Source organism: Castor canadensis, chromosome 9, assembly GCF_047511655.1.
Source record: "Castor canadensis chromosome 9, mCasCan1.hap1v2, whole genome shotgun sequence".
Lineage (NCBI taxonomy): Eukaryota > Metazoa > Chordata > Mammalia > Rodentia > Castoridae > Castor > Castor canadensis.
In genome coordinates, this window is record NC_133394.1 from 52,702,945 (window position 1) to 52,719,772 (window position 16,828).

Below are 16,828 nucleotides of genomic sequence, written 5' to 3' on the forward strand. Positions count from 1 at the left end.
CTACACATTCAGAACTTGAGTGCATCATGTTCTCCTTTCTCTCACCACATCAAATTTCAAATAAGTCTGCTCTGAGCAACCTTCCTTATTCTGGCTCACACATCTTCTTAACTTGTTTTTCCTTTATCCTTCCTGTTCATTTCTCTCAAGAAAATCACTTTCCTTTTTCTCTCTTTTCTAATTCTATCTTATGAGCCCACAATACTGTATTCATAGCACATAAGTGTAAAAATAATTCTAGAGATAGATCTTCTGAAGAAAAAAAGAAATCAGATAGCTTTTGCATTATCAAGAATTACCATCATTAGATCTAAACCCTTTAGGTACACTAAGTCACAATCAAAATCACTTTTGAAATTTCTGCTTAGTGTTTTATTTCTAATCGTGTTTGTCAAGAACATGCATTGGAGGTAAATTTAAAAGCTTTTGTATGTTTGTAATAGTTACCGGAATTGCTATAGTAATTCCTACTCTTTTCTTTGTGGTATTCCTGCCAAAATGCAGATTAATTTAGCAATGTAATTACCACTAAAGACATTGCTTCCTTGGAGGAAAAACTTTGTAAATTGCAAATGGCTAATTTAAAAATAAACTGCTTGGAAATACAGTCTATTGAAGACAGATTGTTCAATATAACAGATTCAATACATCAGGCATTTTACGGTATCATCATGGCTTTTACGTCACACTCCTATTTGAAACCAATATTGACAGTGTAAAAAGTACTCTGATTTTGAATGACCATTGCTGTAATAATGTTTGACATGCATTCTGTATTCTTCATTTAATGATAATTCAAGTTCTATGAAATTTGGAAGGTATAGATTTAAAAAGTTAGCATTCTGTGAAAGCAGTGATATGTCAATCTGGATTAGATGAAGTCTGGATTAGATGGGAGAGCAGAGAAAAGTGAAGAAGGTAACATTTCAGAGTTTGGCAAAAGACAGTTTTCATATTATTCATGGGTTCTTTAAGAATAGTAAAAATTTCCAATCCCAAATTTTTCATTCACGTCTGGACAGTTCTTTTACTACCTTTACCTCCCTTTTTCTTGCCTTCTTTGTTTTTTTTTTTTTTAACCATATTATTGTTGTACTGGGAGTACATTATGACATTTACAAAAGTTCTTAATATATATCATAGTTAAGTTCACTCCTTCCATCGTTCTCCTTTATCCCCCTCTTCTTTGTTTTTTGGATTACTTGCTTTTCTTCTTCCTCCTTGTCTCTTTTCTGAGGAAAGATGAGGGATAGGAAGAGATAAAGAGGAAAATAATTATTAGAATTCCCCTCTTGTTTTCTCCTTAACACCATACTACTAGATTTTGCTCATAATTTTCATCCCCAGAAAGACAGGTTTTTAAATCTCTTATAGTCACACCAATCAATGTTTTCTAGTAGAGAAACAGGTTTACAAGTTACATGACAACATTGGGGGACTTTTTGTCGTATTGGTTTCTGTACAATAGGATCCTGAATAGTGTCTGCCTCTTGTGTCTCAAGGAGCCTAGGTGCAGGGAGGAGACTTAAAGGGCAAATTGAAGATCAAGAGGGATTTTGAGGGGAAAAGTTAAGGCTCTGTTTTGTGATACTGGGGTTTGAACTCAGGGCCTTCTCCTTGCTAGGCTGAGGTTTACCTCTTGAGCCATGTTCCTGGCTCCCCCTTTTTTTTGCTTTAATTATTTTTCAGACATTCAGACAACATCTCACATTTTTTGGGAGGGGCCTAAGGCCAGCCTCAGACCATGATCCCCCTCCCCAGTAGCTGAGTTTACAGGTGCAGCTACTGTGCCTGGCCCAAGTTAGTCTTCTTTATTATAAATCATTTCTTCTGAATTTAATGATTTTTTTTAGTGATTTCTTTTGATTGCAAAAGATATTCTCTTAAAAAACTTTTGGTTTCAACTTTTTTCTACCAGTTATTTTTCAATTCCTGTGGATGGAACCTAGGGCCTTATGTATACTAGGCAAGCACTCTTCCACCAAGCTACATCCCTGGCCTCCAGAGCATTTATCAAATGCTTATCTATAGTCCCAATAAGTCAATTGGATAAAAATAAATTTCTTGAAGGGTCAGGATCAGCTCCAAGAAGAAAATTGTGAAACTAGTAATGCAAAATTGTGGAAGTAAACATGGTAGGTTCTTAATGAGAGTTTGAGCTGAAAGAAACTGAAAAGATTTGGAAAGTGTGTGTATATGCACACTTGTGCATATGGGTAGAGAGAGGGAGGAAAGTAGGAAATGAGGGGAATGTAAGCAAGCTGGTGTGGTCCCTTTAATTGATTACTGGGAAGTTGTAACTTATTTTAACTTGCTCTTGATGTCTTGTTTATCAGATCCAGGTGATTGAGAATGACAGAACCACCAGAGGGGGACAAGTTTATACTACCAATATCAGAGGCCAGATCCCTCCTCTGGTCACTACAGATTGTGTGATACAAGACCAAGGTATTTCTTTTTTTTTTCTTTTTTGCTCTACTTTGGTTTGAACTCAGGACTTCATGCTTGCTAGGCAAGTGTTCTTTCACTTCAGCCATGTTTCCAGCCTTGGGTATTAATTTTTAATGATGGTTTTGATTGAGGTTTTAAAATTTCTTACCATTTTTTTAAACGAACACCCAGACTCCCTTCAATAATGTGGTTACTGTTGGGAAGCCCCACTATAGCTGAGTACAGACCAATTCACCATTGATCTCTGGAGAACCAAGCGGGTTCTATTCTCTGCTTACAGAACTCTAGAGAGCTTCCATGGGGTATTATACAATGTATTGTTTGATAAAGTTCCTTATTTCGAGTTACAGGTTTAAATTAGTTCACAGCCCACTTTGGTCCGATGTACTGCATTGGACACCAGGCAGGGTAGCGTGAGCAGAGCAGTAGGGCACTGAACTCTAGAGAAGTCAGCAGACCTGGTTCTAGGCCCAATGATACTTTTTCAGCATATCCTTTAACATTTTGGGTCCTGGTTTTCCATTTTTGAAGCAGAATGAAGAGAGTCTGAGCTCTATCTCTATGACCCTATCCCATACCTACTGTCATTCTAATATAGCTATTAACCCTCAAGCAGTTTGACTCTTCCTGAGAATATATTACCCTACTGTTTATGACAAGTTAAAAACGTGGCTTAATGCTCTAGGTTATAGCTCAGCAGTAGAGCTATGCCTAGGGTGCATGAGGTCTTGAATTTAATTCCCAGCACCAAGTTTTTTTGGCCAAATAGAAAAAGCCAAACAACCAGCCAAAATCAAGAATGCAGTGCCATGAAATCTGAGATTCTAAATATACCATTTTAAAGGGTCATGTACTAAATTCTAGAGATATAACTTCTAGAAAAGCAAGCATTTTGTCTCACCTCAGAGTTGTTGAGGCCTCCAAGTCCTAGTACTCTCTGCAGTCCTCCTGTGGAGCTGCCTTCAGAGCCACCCTTACTGAGCAGCAGCATAGTAAGACAGAAAGGCTGTGTCCCTAGGAAAATTCAGAGTCCCCTCCTGTGCCTGCCCTGCATGTGCTCTGCTCATCTTGCCTCTCTGAGCCTCGGCTGTCCTCTGCACCATGGACCTAGGACTGCCCTTCAGGAGCAGTGTGAGGGTTCAGTGGTGACTGTGTATACATTTCAGTGCGCTTATATTCATATAGTGGGCTTAATATGTGCAGCAAAGTGATATAAGTTATGTGAATGATTTTATTATGTTAGATAGTAATATTAAAATAATTTAGATAATTTACTATTCTAAAAATCCTTGCTTTGTTCCTCATTACTTACAGAATCCATCAAAGGTACTTAAATGAGTTCATATTTGCTAAATCTTGATGACTTGGTATAGAATAGGTTGAGCTGTATGATGTTGCTGGGTTTTTTCCTACCATTGCCAACCTACACAATGACAATTCTGTGTCAGTCTCATATTGTTACATAATTGTTCTTCAAGTTTATTTTCATTAGTATATTAAGTCCAGCTGTTGGAGGAGCTTTCCAAACCCCTTCAAGGTGTGCACTTGGATTGCTAAGGTGGTCATGTTGGTCTCATAGCATTGTCTGATGCTGATGATTGTAACTTCCTGCTAGTTTTATTTAATTTGCTTATTTGATTTTGGTGGTACTGTGTCTTGGGCTTGCTAGGGAAGTGCTCTGCCTTGTGAGACATGCACTCAGCACATAAGCCACACCCCAGCCTGACCCTTTCTCTTTTTTTTTTTCTTTTTCAATATTGGGGCTTGAACTCAGGACCTACACCTTGAGCCACTCCATCAGCTCATTCCTTGTGATGGGTTTTTCAGGATAGGTTCTCACAGACTGTTTGCCCAGGCTGGCTTTGAACTGCAATCCTCTTAATCTCTGCCTCCTGAGTAGCTAGGATTACAGGAATGAGCACCCAGTGCCTGGCTCTGATCTTTTCTTGATATACGTTCTTCATTTCACTCCTTGTTTGCATCATCCTCAGTCTTTGGCTGCTTTCTCCTCTTCCTCTGACCTGTGTATGTTGGAGGCCCCAGGCTCAGCCCTTGGTCATCTTCTCTTCTTTGGCCGCAGTTGTTCCCTTGGTAGTTTTTATCTACTTCCATGGCTTCACATGCCATCCATGTGCTCAGAATTCCCAAATATGTGTCTAGAATTCCCAAATGTGTGTCTGCAGCCCAAGCTCCATCTCCAGATTCACATATCTCATTGTCTGCTCTGTGCTGCAGTTTCACAACTGAACACATTTCCCAAACTGCATGTGTCCTAAAGCAGGTTTCTGATTTTATTCTCACACCTCTTAAAAACCATTCCCTTCCCTTAGCATTTCCCTTTTCAATTGATGGCAACTTCAAAATGCCTTTAGTCCCTCAGGCCAGACACCTTGGATTTATCCTTGACTTTCTCTCGCACTTCTCCTCTTCATACCACATAATCATGCATGTTAGAAAACATGTCACTATACCTTCAAAATATGTCTGAAATCTGACCATTTTCTACACTCTTCTACCAGGCTATTTAGAGCCACCCTGGAGTCTCCTCCTCAGCCTCCCTGGTTCTTGCTTCTCCCGTAGCATCCATTCTCCAAACCATAGTCAGGGAGGACTTAGATCAGATCATGGCATTCCTCTGCTCAAACCTGGCGGTGGCTCTCCATTTCATTTGGAGTAAAAGCCAGAGGGCATAAATAGTGTTGAGAGCCCATTATTCTTCAGAGCTCATCCTGCTGCTGTGCATCACAGACCCAGCCACTCAGGCTTCCTGCTGTTCCTCAGCCAGGCTGAGTGGTCCTCCCCAGAAGTCTGCCTAAGTCAATCCCTTGCCTCCTTTGGGCCTTGGTCCAAATGTTCATTTGTTGATAAGGCCAACCCTGTAAGTATTTAAAATTGTAATTGAATCCCCACTTTTTGGTACCCTTTTCACTAGATGCATTTTTTACATAGCACTTTATCACATTCTAATGTCCTACATAATGTACTCCTTGGTTGAGTTTAAATTTCATTATCTATGTCCTGTACAAAACCATAGCTCTGCAAGGAATCCCCCAGTACAGTGCCTAAAACACAGTATATACCCGTTAAACATCACGTGATTATCATATTCTTTTGGTCTTAACATATCGTAATTACATTTTGAAATTTTAAATGTTATTCTAGTGATTAAAAATACTCTTCATGCCACAGATGTTATTTTACATACATTTTACTAATGTATGCCACAAAATAAAGACATTTGGCCAGAAAACCTAATGTATATTAAAAATAGATTAGGAGGGCAAGATATGGTGGTGCATGTCTGTAATCCCAGCTACTTGGGAAGTTGAGATAGAAGGATTGCAGTTTAAGGCCAGCCCAGGCAAAAGTTAGTGAGACCCTATCTCAATAAAGAAGCCAGCCAGCCTGGTGGTTCACATCTGTGATTCCAGATATGCAGAATGTAGGAGGAGATCATAGTCTGAGGCCGGCCTAGGCAAAAGTGCAACATCATATCTAAAAACAAAAATTAAGACAAAAAGAGCTGGGATATGGCTCAAGTGGTTGGTACAGTGCTTGTCTAGTAAATGCAAAGTCCTGAGGTCAAACCCCAGTACTGCTAAAAAAATTAGATGAGGATGTTTTTAAGAAATAATATTCCTATTACAACTGTAATTTACATTTCTAAATTCAGTTTTTAAGTCTAGAAAAAAACATAGTCAAAATGAAATCCTATTTGAAGAAGTCTCACTTGATAATTTGAGGTGGTGTTCAGTACCTACTTTTCCCATAAGCAAATGTATTGATAGAAGGGAAAAAAATAATTGTGATCCAAAAGATTGATTATTTCATGTTTTTGTTCCACTTTGTTTTGTGTTTTCCACTGAATGTAAACACCTCTCAAGTCTATAGTTTTAGGCCCTGTTTATGGAAAATAATAATAGGAATTTAAGTATGTCTTTTATATCTTGTCGTAGAATTCAGTGTTTTATAAGAAATTATAGTGTCCGTAGACTATGGGTTGAAGGATTTCACAATACTACTTTTTTTTTTAGAAATTACAGAAGTTTTATAAATAAGGCAGTGCATTACCTAGAAATACCTTTGTAAATATTTAAACATCTTAGAGAAGATTTTTTTAACCAAATTTTGAGTATGTCCCTTTGAATGTTTCAGGCAATGCTAGCCCCCGATACATCCGGTGCAGCACGTACTGCTTCCCGTGTACGTCAGACATGGCAAAGCAGGCTCAGGTCCCACTGGCTGCTGTCATCAAACCCTTTGCCACAATTCCTTCAAATGAGGTAAGAATGGAAGTAGCAAAGACTCAGTGGTTTGCCAATTCCAAAATTCTTCTTTCATCGTTATTTTTATACACTGCTCAGTATTATAAACAGGAAGCTGATATATATTATACAAAACCATCTATTCATTCAATTTACTAGGCAAACAAAAATCAAACAAGCTTTATTATTTGGCCTCCTGTACAACAAATGTGGAGTCAATTTTTGACCTATTGTAACAATGCATATATATAGAGAATATGCAATGTCAATGTCACATAGTAACAAACCACATGATCTGTGAGGAAGCCTTTATACCCTAGTTCAGGGCCCTAATGTCTAGGTGTTCTGTTGGGGGAAGATAGTAGACTCTGTAGTCCTTGGTCTTAATACTTTTTTTTTTAAATATGGTATTGTGGATTGAACCCAGGGCTCCTTGCCAGTCACTCCCACCACTTTACACAGCTCCCATCCCTGGTATCCACTGTTTTGAGGTTTTCCACAATAGATTTGTTTCATTATTATAATACTTCATTTAGGTAGAATCATGGAATATGCACTTTTTTTTTCTTTTGCTGGTACTAGAGTTTGATCTAAGGACTTCATGCTTGCTAAGCAGGCACTCTCCTTGATTCATGCCTCCAATCCTTTTTGCTTTGGTTATTTTGGAGGTAGGGTTTTACTTTGTATGAGACTGAAATCCTCCTATTTTAAGCTTCCTGTCATTGCTGGGAAGACAGGATCACCAACACTAGCTTTTTTCCATTGAGATGGGGGTCTCACAAACTTTTTTGCCCTGGCTGGCCTCCTCCCATTCTCAGCCTTCCTAGTAGCAAGGATGACAGGTATGAACTAACAGAACCTAGCAAGTGTGCACTCTTTTGTGCAAGGTTTCTCTCACTCAACCTGTTTTAGAAAGCTAACATATTGTTGCATGTATCAATAATCTGTTTCTTTTTTACTGTGGAAAAGTATTTCATTATATGGATGTATCAGTTTGTTTATAGTCTCTTATTGACAGACATCTTGGCTGTTTCCAGTTTTTGGCTATTGTGAATAAAGCTGCTATTAACATTTTTATACAAGTCTTTCCATGGACATGACCTCATATCTCTTGAGTTAGCATTACATCTTTTTCTGTGTTCACTTCATATGAAAGTATCCATTACTTTTTAGAAAAAAAATGGCTTTTAAATAAGAAATAAGTAAAAGGTAAACATTTAGCAAAAATGAAAAGATGTACAATGAAAAATAGGTCCCCTCCTACCCATCCTTCCTTCCTCCCTCCCTTCTTTCCTTCCGGTTTGAACTCAGGGCCTTGCACTTGCTCGGCAGGTGCTCTACCACTTGAGTCACACCCAAGCCCTCCTTTCCTACCTTTGCCATCTCTCCTTTTCAGATATCCCTTAACTGTTCTTTGTGATTCCTTTTAGGAATAAAGTATAAACACACTAACATATGGGTATCCATCCTGTAACAAAGCAAATATATAAATGATTGGCATAGCGTGCACACTTTTCTTTTTTCAATTAATGTGTCTAGCACTCACTCCATTCTGCTATGTACAGAGCTGCTTCACTCTTTAAAACAGCTATGAAGCATAATCTATTAACAGAAACATTACTATAACTGTGTGTGTCAATTTTGATATGCACACAGATCTTAGAAATATAAAACTTATAATTTGAATCCTAAAATTGAGGATATGTATTACTATAAATATGCCTGGAAGAAGCATCAACACAGCTTCTTTGGAGTGGGATTGCTACAAATGTATACATTCTACTTTACTTGCTCCTTTAATGTCTGAGTATTTTTGTAGTTCTCTGTTACTTTCATAATAAGAAGAACATTACATTTGTCTCTTGAAAGAAACCTATAGTATATATAAAATAACAAAATATTTTAGTCAGCAACTCTGTTATGTATCACAATTGTGTATCTATGGAATTTATACCACTGAACAGTGTCATTGTTTGATGCACCTGTTTATAGCCATAAATTTGCCCAGTTTTCATCTAGACACAAGCAAAAACTTTTCTCCTCCCCCCTCCCTGTGAAAAAGCTGACCTGGGTCAAACATACAGGGAACAGAATAAGACTCAACAGGTGTGTGAACACACACCTGAGACAAGACTTCTTTAACCTTCCTGTTATCATTTTAGTATTAACAATGAAATTACTTAGTAATGTATTACTGAAAACAAATATTTAGGGTTTTTTGGTTGAAAAAAGCTTCCAAACATAATCCCCAAGCCTTCCCCAAAATGTGTATAAGCATTTTATACACAGAATGAATGGGGTTGCTTCCTGTTTTCTGAAGTTGTTTGTTTTAACCAAACACTATCTCCCAGCTTAAAATTTCCCTTTTGTAAAAACTTGTGCTGCATTAAAGTCTTTGAGCTTTCCAAAGTAATAAACAGATGAGGTGAAGACTAATGGCTCACCATTAAATCTAACTTAGGGACAAGTTCTACTTGAGAAAACAAAGCACTATTCTTTTAATGTTTCTAGAGATTCTGCACATTGACCAGTAAATGCATTTTGACAGTGTTGTTTTCTCTATTCAGGCTCCTTCTGTAGAAAGGCCTTGGAACTTCAAGAATAGGATTACTCTGGATGTATTTAAGAATTATTATTGTCCATTATATAGCTGTGTCTTATTGAATGAAGACATTCTCTATTTAAAGAAATACTTTTATTTGTTGAAATAGACTTAAATGGAAAAAATAAGAGATGTAATTTCAAATAGCTTCAAAAAATGTCTCTCTTTGGACATTTAGCTGAACAAACTTAAGGAGCCACTGACATTAGAGAAGTGTTGTTGGTATACTACACCAACTTGCCGGTGTATAGGTTTTCTTTTTTAAAATGTATATTGCTTTGCTTAATATTCACATCAACCCTCTGTTATCCCCGTCTTAGATAGAAGGAAACTGAGGTACAGTTAGATAACTAAGGTTAGGCGCTTCTAAGTACACAGCCAGGATCCAAACCCAGGTAGCTTGGTACCAGAATTCTTAACTTATAAATTGCTTCGCGCTCTCTCTCTCTGTCTCTGTCTCTCTCTCTCTCTGTCTCTCTCTGTCTCTCTCTCTCTCTCTCTCTCTCTCTCTCTCTCCCTCTGTATTTTCAGCCCCATATTCACATACTCAAATGCCTCTCTCACATGTCTCCTGGGTTACCTCACAGACACCTTAAACTTAACCTATTTAAAAATGAATTTCCGATCTCTACACCATATTCATTCCTCCATATATCAAGAAATGGCACTATCACCCAGTGATTCAAGCTAAAAACCAAAAGCTAGGCAATTGAGTAATAGAAAATGAGGGACAAACTGGTTTTAGGTATTCATAACCTTATAATCAAGGCAATAAATTTTAAAGTATTTCTCTTAAAGGCAAAAGTATTTCGTGACTACTGTTCTCCATATGAATAGCATTTTAAATTATTTTGCTCTCTAATAATCACTTGTTTATCTTCATATTAGTAAAATGTTATGATTTCATTGCTTATCTGATTAATATTGCCATCATTAATGCAGTTTAAAAAAAGCTTTATGAACAATATTCTGATTTGGCATCTACTGAAAGAATTTATTCAGTACAGTTTTTTAAAGTTAGTTCCACTGTTTGACAGAGCCTTTTTAAGTATGCCATTGTGTTAGCAACGACCTATAAATATAAACCTTACCCAAGCAGTTATCATCGGAGATTGTTCCTGCAAGCATTTGCTTTGGAGATAAGCACAATATCCAAGGGCAGTGCTCTGTCATCATTGTTTAGTATTTCATCCTTTTTTTAAAATTCATTTATTCACATGTGCCTACATTGTTTGAGTCATTTTCTCAGTGGACCCCATTCCCACATTCAACATAATTAACCCTGAGGTATCTGTGGGTCTGTTGTTAAAATCTTGTTTATTAAATTGTATTTTTATTTTTGATTTTTTATTTTAAGAACTAAGGTAGAAATCCTCTAGGTTTCAAGTGTCAAAGAATTAGAGATTGTAACTAGATTAATTTTGCATTTTATTTCTCAGAAATAGGAAATATGTACATTTTGTACAAGTGCATACATCTTTATACATGCATTAAGTAATGTCACCTATAAACCAAATAGTAGAAGCTTTTACTTCATCTGTGGTTAGATTTAGGGATATCTGTTTATAGTCTTAGACTATGAATGGATATTATAATCACAGTAATTTGCTGGCTCTAATTTTTACCTGATTATTAATTCCTTATTTACTTTGTGCTAGGAACTGACCTGGACTTAAGGGATACAGAAAAGGATAAAGCCAGTTACTCTTGGCTCATATGTATAGTATGTACAGAAAATTTGCAAATAAATAGCTATTTTTTTCCATTGTGAAAAAGTCTCTAATAAGGGCAATCTCATTTTATGGAGTTGAGGTGCTGGGGACTTTGACCTAACATGATTTTATAAAGAAAAATGTGTTCTACTATGAAGTACTGTTCCATTCATGCTTCTTAATGATTGCTCATATTCTGATAGACTTAGTAGAGATGAAGAAGGTACTATCAGGAAGATAAAAGAATGGATGGCAAAGAACTAATAAATGAAGTTAGCAAAAAAGGAAAAGACTATCAGAGAATAAAGGCATGCCCAACACATTCATCTGGGATGCGTTTACACCTGTCCTTGGTGGAAGGAGTTGCTCATCACACACTTGACTTCTTAGCCAGTCTTGCATGAGTTGACATAGTTTTGGCAGAGCTGATGCTGCTGTTCAGTACATCAAAGAAGAAAGTTCTGCCCCATTGTAGTAGTTTAGGTCACAGCAACTGTGTTTCTGCTCTTGTTTTAGGAAGATAGCAGCTTGTGCAGTAGGTGTTATCCCACTCTTGTAGATGATGAAGCTCTAAAGATTCTGGGGCTGTTAGAGCTAATAAGGAGGCTGCAGGCATTAAAGATTCCCAGTGCTGGGTTCTTTTAACACTCCAGGGGTTGTAAGTGAGCATGTTGAGCCTTTGTTTTGTTAATCACCTAAGATAGCATTCCTTTTTCTCACTGGCTGAAGAGTTAGCAATGGGCTTTTTGCTCCTGCAAGTTTGTGAGCCAGGTGCCAGGTGCGGTGGTACACATCTACAATCACAGCTACCTAGGAGGCATAGGTAGGAGGGTTACAGTCTGAGGCCACCCCAAGCAAAAAACACAAGATCCTATCTGAAAAACAATAAAAAGCAGGAAAAAAAAAAAAAAAAGGTGTGTGTGGAGGGGAGGGCAAGGGAACAGAGGTGTGACTCAAGGGGTAGAGTGCCTGCCCGGCAAGTGCAGGGCCCTAATTCTGACCCCAGTTCTGCCAAAAAAAAAAAAAGAAAGAAAAAGAAAGAAAGGAAGGAAGGAAGGAGGGAAGGAGGAGGGAGAGGGGAAGGAGGAAGGGAGGAGGGAGAAAGGGAGAGAGGCATGAAGGAAGGGAGGATGGGAGGGAGGGAGGGAGGAAGGAAGGGTACAAAGATAAACCAGATCAGATCTGAGAAACATGGTTGATTTCTAGGTGTTTTAGGTCTATAAATTAATATTTTTAGCATAGCGAGTGTTAGTTGTGCCTCAGCAGTGGTCAGGTCTACTTCATCTTATATTGCTGTTTGCTGCTTGTTGGTTTTGTGTTGCTGGTGATCAAACCCAGGGCCTCCAACATGCTAAGTGGGTACTCCACTATGGAGAGTCCCAGTCCACAACTTCTGTTTTTGTTTCAAACTGAAAGCACTCAGCATACCATAAACATTTGAATAACTTTTTTTTTTTTTTTTTTAAGAAAAAGGTGTTTTATGAGCATTTGGTGAAACAAGTCTCCCTCAACACCCCCACCCTTCACTATCTTGTCCTTTTAGCTAAGTTCACTCCTATTCACCTCTTAGATTTCAGTTCAAAGTCACTTCCTTAGGAGAACTTCAGATGGCTCCTCCTCCCCATGCTCCCTGTAACTCCCATGTCCCCTGTATCACAGTTTGCAATATTGCTTTTGTGCATTTGATCAATGTCTTTCTCCTCCTCATTTCCATGAGAATAGAGAGAATGTCTGGTTTTCCTGCAATGCATTTTCAGGGCCTAAAAGTACTGGAACATTCTTATGCTAAATAATATCTAAGTATGATAGCTTCATCACAGTATTTCCTGTATGTGTCAGTGCACCAGAACTTTGAATTTGATGAGATTTTCACCATATAGGTCTATGTTCAAACACTGGGGATTCTCCTTGTATCAGAAATGCTGTATCTGAAACTTAGAGTTGCAATGTAAATAAGAGAGGAACTGAAAATACAGGAGCCAAGCTAAGGCAAGGAGTTGTGTTGTGGATTCATTTCTTTATCCAGGCATCTGTCATTTACTTAAGTTTCCCTATTCTGAATCAATGAAAATATTTTATTTCCCACACATATGTTGTTATGAAAAACAGGCATTTGGGGATTCAGTGAGTATTACCCTTGCTTTTACTGTTGCTAGCAGATAAAAACAGCTGTGCTGACTAGATTAACAGTTGTTCAAGGAATTTCCTGGACAGTAAAATTTTTCCTAAGTTTGGCTTAGGTCTCACTTATCTTCTCCTCCAATATGTATTTCACCCAACATCATATTATTTTGTGAAGGTATAAAGTATTGCTACATGTGTATCAATACATGTGTGAATTTGTGTGCAGGGGAGGGGAGAATGTACGTAAGTGATTCTTGTAAAAAAGAATGAATTAAAATCCTTAAAAATATTCATTGTTTGGGAAAATAAGACTGTCACTGACCTTTTTTGAGAAATATGTCCTCAAGTAAAATAAAATTAAAAATGTACAAATAAAGCAGAAGAGGCCTAATTATATAGTACGTGTAGATACAGAACTCACCTACCACAGATGTCACCTTCCTTAACCTTACACTGAACAATGGAGATGAAATGAGTATCTAACATAGAAGTGAGGTTTAATTTTTTTGGTTTACTATATTCCATACATTTTTGTCCTTTAAAGTTTGAAAAATCTAGAAAAACTCTATCTAAATACTTCAGACATATACTTTTGACTATATTATACACTAATTTTTTAACAGGAAAAAGATAGAGAAGGTATATTAGCTAATATTTATCATTTTTCTTATCTGATAAATTAGGAATGCTTTCTTTGGGGTGGGAGTGGGGGGAGGGACTGGGGTTTGACCCTAGGACTCCATACTTACAAAGCAGATGTTCTACCGCTTCAGCCACACCTCCAGTCCCCACATCTTTTTTTAAATGAAAACTTCTTGTCAACTTTTTAAAAACCATATTTCCAACTATCTTCTCCAAGTGACTTTTGGCTATTTACCCAAATCAAATTAACTCACAAAAGATGTCTCATTCTCTGGTTCCAGAAGATATCTATCAGGGATGCTTAGTCACCGATATTTACATTGACATCATTCTCAAGGACTGCATGACTCTTAGAGTCTTGTGTTTTCTCATTCCGCAAACAATTTCTAGAAAATATTTCAAATATGTGTGGGTGTGTATCTTCCATAAGTGTCTACTGTGAAAAGACAAATGGTAATTTGATTTGAGTTCTGTTATACCTCTTTACAGAATAAGTTTTATGTTTTCATAATGATACCTTGAATTTTAACAACATTTCAATGATCTTATGTAAATAATCTAAACAATAATACATTGCTATTTGATTGGTAGTTTATTAGAAGTATCCATTTTTTATGAAAGACCACTGATTTTATTTATTATCACCTTATTCTAAAAAAGGGGATTTAAGAGTAACCATTTATGTATTCATTCTGTCATAGGGCCAGATACTGTTCTTGGCACTTAGGTTGTGTCAGTGAACCAAACAAAGAGCTCTGTCCTTCAGGCACATATGTTCCAGTGCAGAGAAGTGAGACCAAGAGCCTTGTAAGGTTCTCTAATGCCATGTTGGAAAGAAGTAGAGCAGGCAGGGAATGGCAACTGTCTGGGATGGGGTAGAATTCTGGCCTCATATTAAGCTAGGTGGTCAGGTAGGCCTGGTTGAGAAGACATCCTTTAAGTAAAGGCCCTTGCTTGGATGAAAGTTGTCTGAAGGTATTTTTATGGCCAAATAAAGAAGTGAGACAAATGGAGAGAATACTTTGGCAAACTCTCATTCTTCTAGAAAGACAGAGTTTGCCTCTGGGCTTGTTATTTTTAACCCTTTCATCTTCAAAGTAGAATTTGTCACAACTTCCCTTTGAGGGGCAGAAAGCTATCAGTTACTCTGTTATGGAGGAAACACACTTGATTCACAGGGGGTTTAAGTCTAAAATATATTTCATCATCTGTGGAATTTGTGCACTGTTAGAGCAATTAAACATGTCCCTACAAGTGGCCTGCAATTAGACAACAAAATATAGTTCTCCTTTAGGGCTAAAAGGTAAAACCATAATAGGTCAAGGATTTTAAAGAATGTGGGAAAATGGTACTCAACTATGGAATTCTTAATATCTAACTCCTTGAGAGGGAACGTCTTCCTCCAGAGTTCCTAATGTGAGTTCTAACAAAAAGAATAATGCTGATTTTTGCAAATATAGTTAGCACCTCAAAGGCTGTCAACCTGACACTGTCCAAGTTGACCTACCACTCTTTGTTTAAGAAACCTTACCTGCCATGTTTAGTGTAGTCATGAACTAGGTCCACCATTGGAGAAAACTGATACTAACAGCTCCCAGCTGTGCTGGTATTTATTCTCCCTGTGGTGCCTGCTTATAGGAGCAGCCCTTGTTCATAGACTTAGTCTGATGTGACCTTCCAGATTTTATACATAAGAAAGCATCTTAAACTATGAGAATTTCCATGCAGATGATAATTGTGATCCTACATATATTATGAAAAGTCTGAGTCAGAAAAAAATGTCAAGATGTTTCAATGCTAGACTGATACAAACACAAAAAACAAAATAACTAACTTCCAAACTGAAGAGATGTTCAAATCTAATTTATACTCTAGATACAGTTGTAGCAGAATATATAGACTCTCTAGAAGGAAAAAACTGAAAAATAATCACACTGACAAGAAGATGATTTTCTGGAAGTATAAAAATGCAAAGTTGTAGGGAAAGAAAAGCCAACTGTAAACATTCTTGAAAAATATAAAATGTTCTTAGAATTAATACAGTGTACTATGTGTCTTATTATCAAACTTGTTTTAGAAGATCCATATGCAGAAAATATTCTTCCAGTTTACCTTGTTATTTTAAAAATTCAAAATAATATTATTCTATGTACAGGAGTTACCTATTGACCTGTACCTTTTCTGTCCACATAGACTGGCTGAATATCATATACACTATGCTAAAAACAGAAATCACAGACAAGCTGTTTCTCACTTCTCTTTCTTATGGAAGTGTCTTTAGTAAGTGCAGTTGATGCAGACTCTGTCTTCATTTTAGCTTCTGGCCATAATCCTTTGGGAATCCAACCCTGCTCAGCCCCCAGCAGGCCTAATACTCTGAATGTTTAGCATTTTTACAGGGTAGTTGTTCATCACAGGTTCTAGATTATCTTTTCACATACCATTTCCATGTTTCTACTTATGTCCCACAATCTTGTGCATAACTTGAAGTCACTGCTGGTGGTTCACATTTCCAGTGGTTTGCTGGGGACCTGACCTGAGAGGTGCTTTTTTTTTTTTTTTTTTTTTTGGCAGTACTGAGGTTTGACCTCAGGGCCTCATTCAAGTCTTGAGTGCTAGGCAGGTGCTCTACCACTTGAGCCATTCTGCCAGCCAGGGGACCTGACCTGAAGTTTTTAGTGACCCTTCATCCAACTGGTTGACTGGGTCTGATTTTTGTGGGTCTTCTTTATATCATATCTGCTTTGTCTCAGTGTAGGCAAAACTTTGTGGCTTTGCTGAAATAATTTTCCTTCAGGCACTTAGTACAGTAGAATGTTATTGATGGAAAATAACTATTCAGTTCCAAGGCTCTGGTTATTGAAACAAACAGAAGTCTACATTGAAAATGTGAAGTGTGTATTTCTTTCTAACTTAGTAAGTAGTTATGAGAAGAGAGGGGAAAGGAGGTGGTGTGGAGTGGGGGGGAGAACTTAGCATGACCTCTGACAGTGAAAAGTAAGGAAAGAGACTAGTGGGGCAAACACATGAAG

General features: G+C 37.4%; 1 protein-coding gene across 2 annotated transcripts in view; it reads left to right on the top strand.

Annotated features, from left to right (window-relative positions):
• Sec24d (SEC24 homolog D, COPII coat complex component) overlaps positions 1-16,828 on the top strand; it is an 87,022-nt gene that overhangs the window by 21,745 nt on the left and 48,449 nt on the right. For both annotated transcript variants that reach the window (XM_020185463.2, XM_020185464.2), the window contains exons 7-8: positions 2,337-2,448; positions 6,607-6,734. In XM_020185463.2, coding sequence (XP_020041052.2) covers positions 2,337-2,448; positions 6,607-6,734 — 240 coding nt within the window. The remainder of the gene's footprint in view (positions 1-2,336; positions 2,449-6,606; positions 6,735-16,828) is intronic.